Source organism: Empidonax traillii, unplaced genomic scaffold, assembly GCF_003031625.1.
Source record: "Empidonax traillii isolate 1590-97213 ecotype Southwest subspecies unplaced genomic scaffold, ASM303162v1 scaffold477:size924519, whole genome shotgun sequence".
NCBI lineage: Eukaryota > Metazoa > Chordata > Aves > Passeriformes > Tyrannidae > Empidonax > Empidonax traillii.
Genome location: NW_020955670.1, coordinates 463,995 through 469,994, shown reverse-complemented (window position 1 = coordinate 469,994; position 6,000 = coordinate 463,995). Strand labels below are relative to the sequence as shown.

The window sequence follows — 6,000 nt, the reverse complement described above, 5'->3', positions numbered from 1 at the left end:
CTGCATCCCTACAGATATCACCTCCCAATACCTTTAAGAAATTCACTTCATTTGAAAGATTATTCCCTGTCTGCCCTAGAACTTCTCCCTTTAAAACTTGCCTCGTGGATTTTGCTTCTATTTCTGGTCTCTGTTCCCCTAGTATCAGTCTTCTTAACATCTCTTCTTTTGTCTGTTTTCCCTGCTAGTCTCTTTTTCACAGGATCCAAAATGAGCTCTTTATACCCTGCCTCAGGAACTCACTGTTTCTTCCAAGATCTCCTGCTGTAACCTATTTCACTTTGTTGCTTAATTTACTTGTTACACGGCTTGTAACTGAACAGTTAACATTAGCAGGAGCTTCCTTTTATGGCCAATTTTGTATATTTGAAGAGGGTATCATCTATGAAGACACTTCTGAAAGAAAAAGTAAAAGCAAACAGGAGAGACTTTTGATCACAGACATTCTGTGCTTCTGTTTTGTAAGACAAATGGGTTATTCCTGAAATAAAGAAAAAGGAACCATGCAGTAGGGCACTTGACTGTTCACACTTTCATATGGTTTTAAAATATTTTCTTCAAAAGTGCAGTAGGTACAATCAGAAAGAAGGTTCTGCCTTCTCTCCAGAGGCTTTTAGCACCTATTGCTGCCAACATGGCTTCTATATTCGTGGGTATGAAGTTCTTTTAGACAGCAAAGGATTGTCAGATTAATGGTTTAGTTGTCAGGGCCTTAAGTTTATATTGGCTGAATTTCTAAGTAACATTTTGCAAGTCTGAAATAGCTATTTCTGCAATCAGTCATTTGACTGAAAAGGTCAGGAGGGCTCTGCCTCTCCTATTTGGTCTCAGTACTTTATCCCAAAAGTAGCACCAGGACTTTGGGGTACAGTGATACTTGATGTGTATACATATTCATGTGATAGTCTCCAAAAGTGCAGTAATAATGAGGTGACATGTTAGCTCCAGCTTTTCTTTCTCTTTCCAGTTCTTCCTTATCTTTCCCTGCTATTTCTAGCCTGCTTCTGCAAACTGAGTTTTATGAGCCTCTTGGTTCCTTCCTACTCCTTTGCCTAATTGTGGAAGAATCATCTTCATATTGTGGGCTCATCTGTGCCCTGATTTGCCAGCGTAAAAGAAAAAGACTCTTTCTTTCCTGATTATACCTATTGCAAGTTTGAATTTTTCTACGTTCTTCTTTAACCATGCATTTATCAAAAATGCAATGTTTTTGAAGCTGGTACTGTTAAACAAGCTGTAGTAGCTATAAAATTTCAGTTTTAAAGAAAAAAAAATGGGAGCTCAACAAATCAGTATTTCTTTTTCCCAGTGTGTCCCCTATTTATTCTATGGGGTATGGGGGAGCAATACTTTCCTAACTGTAGATCCCAGCTATGTGTATGAGTTTCTAATTCTGTCCGCTTACTACCATGGCTTAATTGAAGTTGTGACCAGTCTATGTCTCAATTTTATGTCAAAATTACTGCATCGATGTGATTCTGTAACTAGTATTATTTTGGCCCTTTTTGAGGCATACATACCAAGAAAAGGAATTCGTTGGATTTGGGATCTCCCTGTGTAGACAGGATGGGATGGCCTCAAAATTGTCTGAAGCCTCACAGCCTGTCAGTGTGGCAATTGGGATTAGAGATTCTGTGATTACAGTTTACATGGGTTTCCTGAATTTAACTTATAACCCACCTTTATGCTGTCCCTGTTTTCTCTACAAGTTTTTAAAGCATTTTAGTTGCTGTGAAAACTATACAGTGAACATTATGAGCTTCCATTGTAAATATTTATTAGGGTAAGATGATAATATTTTGGGGTTTTGCCCATAAACAACATCATATTGTGTTTCTTTCAGGCTTATGCAAATATTCACAATCAAAACCAGATTCCAAAGTTGGAAACCCCCTTCAGTCTCTTTATGTATTTCCTATACTGATTGTTGTGGAGTCATAGATCCAATTAGGAAAAGCATATAGTGCTGTGGCTTGGTTTTCTGGTATTGTTTTACCATGAGAGCTGCAAGTATTAACTTTCTCGTAATATCTTCCACAAAAATGTGGAGAATGTTTATATTAATAAGATAGATATCTCTGTTAGACATTCTGCAGTACAAACAAGAGTAATCTACATAATAGCATTTTTCTCTGTAGCTCATTAGGAGAGTATACTGTCAAGGCAAAAATGACTACTGACAAATAGAAGAAACACTGAACAGGTAGAAGCCACTTAAGAATCAACTCTAAAAAGTCCAGATTCTCAGCAGTACTTTCAATAGCCTTTCCTAAGCTGAAGAAGTGTTAACAGCACTGTCTGTGTCATTTATGTTCTGCTCCATTGCATCCTCTTTAAGGTAATGAAGTTATGTAAGTGCTTAGATGGAGAGAATCTTTTGATTGGTGTCCAGGCATTATACATGAATAGGTTAATGTTTATAAACCTCCCAGGTGGAAGTTTCTAACACTGACTTACAGTTTCCATCAGAGATCAAAGTAATTTACTAACATAAATTATTTATACAGAGGGCTGAAAGAAATTAATAATAACAATAAGGCACCTCCATGGGATAATCACCATACCAGCAGCACTCATCTGTAGCGTGTAGCCCTGCAGGGGTTTGTAATTATCTCTGCAAACCACACCTCTAGTGATTGCTATTTGTTGCTTCATTGCAGTGCTGCCAGTTACAGTATTTCACCTGACAAACACTTTTTAAATTTAAAAAAAAAAAAAAAGAAAAGAAAAAAACAAAACCAAAAAATGTGGCAGTCATGCAAAGAGAAAAGGTTATGAGTAAAAGAAGTATTGAAGAACTGCAGTTAATACAGATTTTAATACCAACAGGAAAAGTACTAAAACTGATTCTGGAGGCACTTAATTAGGTGCCTATGCTTTTTCTTCAGATTATTCACTGGAATGAGCTGCCATTATTATCTGCTGCCATTTCCTATGGTTTGCTGGTGATCTATAGAAAACTGGCTGTTTGCATGAGGCTGGCTTCTTCTCTATATTTCCTGCAGCTAAAATTCCATTAAAAGATACTAAAAGGCGTTAAACTCTCTCTTAAAATTACTCTTCTGTGTAGACAATTGCAGTATTTGCAGAGAAGCATAACATGATTACATATAGAGAAACACTGGTGAGAGATGATGGTCTCTGTGGCAATAACTGTGTGTAAAGTACCTTCTTCAGCCTCTGCTGAAGCACTCACTTCAGAAAAATAATCCTAACGTCATTTTATGCTACTAGTCTCAACACAAGATTACCAAAAAAAAGGAACATCACCAAACAAAACAAAACAAACAAAAAAATCAAAAAACCCAAACAAACAAAAACAAAAAAAGAAAATTTAAAAAATATCCACTTAAAGGAACAATTAGAAGCACAGTATTGATTTAAAAGGGAATAGAAGTTGCCATGCTGCTACAGCTAAAGCTCCACTTAGAGAATCTACAGGTAAGGACAGAGCCCTTGAATGCTGGGTGATACGAGAGTACAAAGGCCTCCAAGATAGGGGACTAAAATAAGCTTCCATATATACCGTGTTTCAGTCTTACTTAGAGCCCCATGAATCAGCCAGGTGAATTTAAACCAAGTCTACTATGTAACAAAGCAGCGACCACAGAGAATGGCGAGCGGCTGATGAGCTGTGATCATGATAACACAAATCAATAAGCAATTGATTTCTTCCATTCTGAGCAACCTGCAAGTGATAGATCAACTTCACTGTTACCCTGTCCAATAAGGACTTCCAAACCCAAATGTCAGGTGAACAGGAGAGTGTTTTGCTGTCACCATGCCACTGCAGGCTCAGTTCATGCCAGGCATGAGCTATGCAGATTGTATGGCTGTATTTTCATGATCTGAATCTGTGCTGGGATTTATAATAGTATATGAAGTCAGGGAGGAATAGTAAATTATTCCATAGCAGTGCAGTCCATGTTGTGAAAGTCATCTTAGCTTATTCTAGATATGAACTAAAAATGTAAATTTTCTGATATTTGTGTCAGTTCTTTTGAGCAAGGCAGTAATATCATTCTAGCCCTTCTGGGCCAGATAGTGCTCCCCAGCTACCCACTTTACAACCTGAAGAGTCCTAATCTACTTACCTATTCCTTTTGCAGAAACTGTGTCATATCTTTGATTGTTCCTGCTGGGTTTTTTTGTAATCTTTCCCAATTCTACCATATCCTTTTTGAGATGGGAAGGACACTGTAAGTTTTCAAAATACTTGGCACATATGCATTCTGACAGCATTTTTATACAATAGACATGTTTAATTAACATCATGAGCCATTTTGTTGTGTCCTGAGCATTTTTTAACTACACATAACTGTGTTTGTTCTGTATGTTTCCTCACTCAGTGATCACTGAGCTGATGTCTGGCAGGGAACTATATATTGCAATCCCTGGGTTTTGGCTCCAACTTGTAATAGTCAGCCTAAAGTCTGTCACTTCATAGGTAAAGTCCTTTGCACATGGACTGTCCATTCCCTAGGAAATACCCACTACATCCATGAGTATGTGAGCCATTTGCTCTCAGCAATATCCCTCCAGCTTTTTAGGTAAGGTTCTGACTTTGTCTCTTTCCCCTTGGCTCTTTCAACCTGGCAAATTGCCATATTATTCTTGCATTTGTCATATGGGGAAATGGTGCATAATTTCTGCGAAAAATTACCTAGTGTCTTAACAAAAAACTTTATTACGCTCCCCAAAATTTCAAAAAACAACCCTCAAATTTATTCTAAAAAAACACTAGAGACAAAGAGATATGGTCGTAGAAGTGTACTTTATACTCCCCTGTCAGAATAAATTGTGGAAATAGACATGTGCTATAAGAACCACTGCCTTTGAAAGAGAAAAAAAGCTATCTGAAATTCTTTATTGGACTGTTCAGTGGAACCTAATCCTTCTTGTCTCAAAAGCAGCCTTGTTAGCCCTCTAGAGATACCGTTGGGCTTGAAGGGAAGGAGGCAAGCATCTTGGATCATGCTAATGATAATTTCTAAGCAGTATTCTCCTCTCTCTTTCTCTCTCTCTCTCTCTCTCTCTCGTATCTGCAAGTTCATCTCTTATTCCTCCTTTTGAAAAAAAGTTCCTGTAATTCTGAATCTACTTCACCCCTTCCCTCTTTGCCAGGACTGCTAGGAAGGTACTAAGCAATGAAAATTTATAATATAGCAAAAAGGCTGCATTTGGCAGGATCCCGGAGGATAGGCTGCAAAGCAAAACCAAATCCTTCCAGCCGTTCCTTATGTAAGGAGGGATGTACTGTGTCCTATCTGCCTTTTTTTTCTTTTATGACAGATAGGAGACAAGTCTTTTTTTATATTGAATTGTTTGTTCTTTGTGGTTTTTTATACTTTTTGCTTTTTTGACAAAGTGGGATGAGAGACTGTTTCATGGGAAACAGCCTAGTAGTTGTGTTAATTGATTTCCACTGAAAAACAAGCTGGAGAAAACAAAACAATCCTGACTTGGTTTAAAGAATAACAGTATTTGTGGAACCCTGACTGTCAGGGGTGAAATGCTGAGCAGTATTACTTACTTTGCAATCAGCATCTATCTTGTAATTTGTTTCCACACAGAATAGTTGTTTCAACAGACTTGAGGTTATTGAGGATTTAATCTGGACAATCTGCTAGATATCTCAATATTGTTCATTTGATTGTTTTCTTTAACAGTGTGAGGTGGAGATGTAACCCTGGTAATTTTCTATGGGGCTTTCAAAATTGCTCTTTTAAAAGGTACGAAAAATGAATAAAATATTACATCATGTCTTGTTTACTTTCACAGCAAGAAAAGCTGGGTGATATCTGCTTCTCCCTCCGTTATGTACCTACCGCTGGCAAACTGACTGTTGTCATTCTGGAGGCAAAGAACCTGAAGAAGATGGATGTTGGTGGACTTTCAGGTATGTGTGTGAAAATCCGCTTGTAGATTTTGCAGGCTTGTAAATGCAGAAAATTAACTCATTTTCTATTGGAGTTCTATTGGTTAAGAAGGTAAGGACTT

General features: G+C 37.5%; 1 protein-coding gene across 3 annotated transcripts in view; it reads left to right on the top strand.

Moving 5' to 3' along the window:
• Window positions 1–6,000, top strand: part of SYT1 (synaptotagmin 1) — a 357,422-nt gene that overhangs the window by 298,596 nt on the left and 52,826 nt on the right. For all 3 annotated transcript variants that reach the window (XM_027896088.1, XM_027896089.1, XM_027896087.1), the window contains one exon: window positions 5,782–5,899. In XM_027896088.1, coding sequence (XP_027751889.1) covers window positions 5,782–5,899 — 118 coding nt within the window. The remainder of the gene's footprint in view (window positions 1–5,781; window positions 5,900–6,000) is intronic.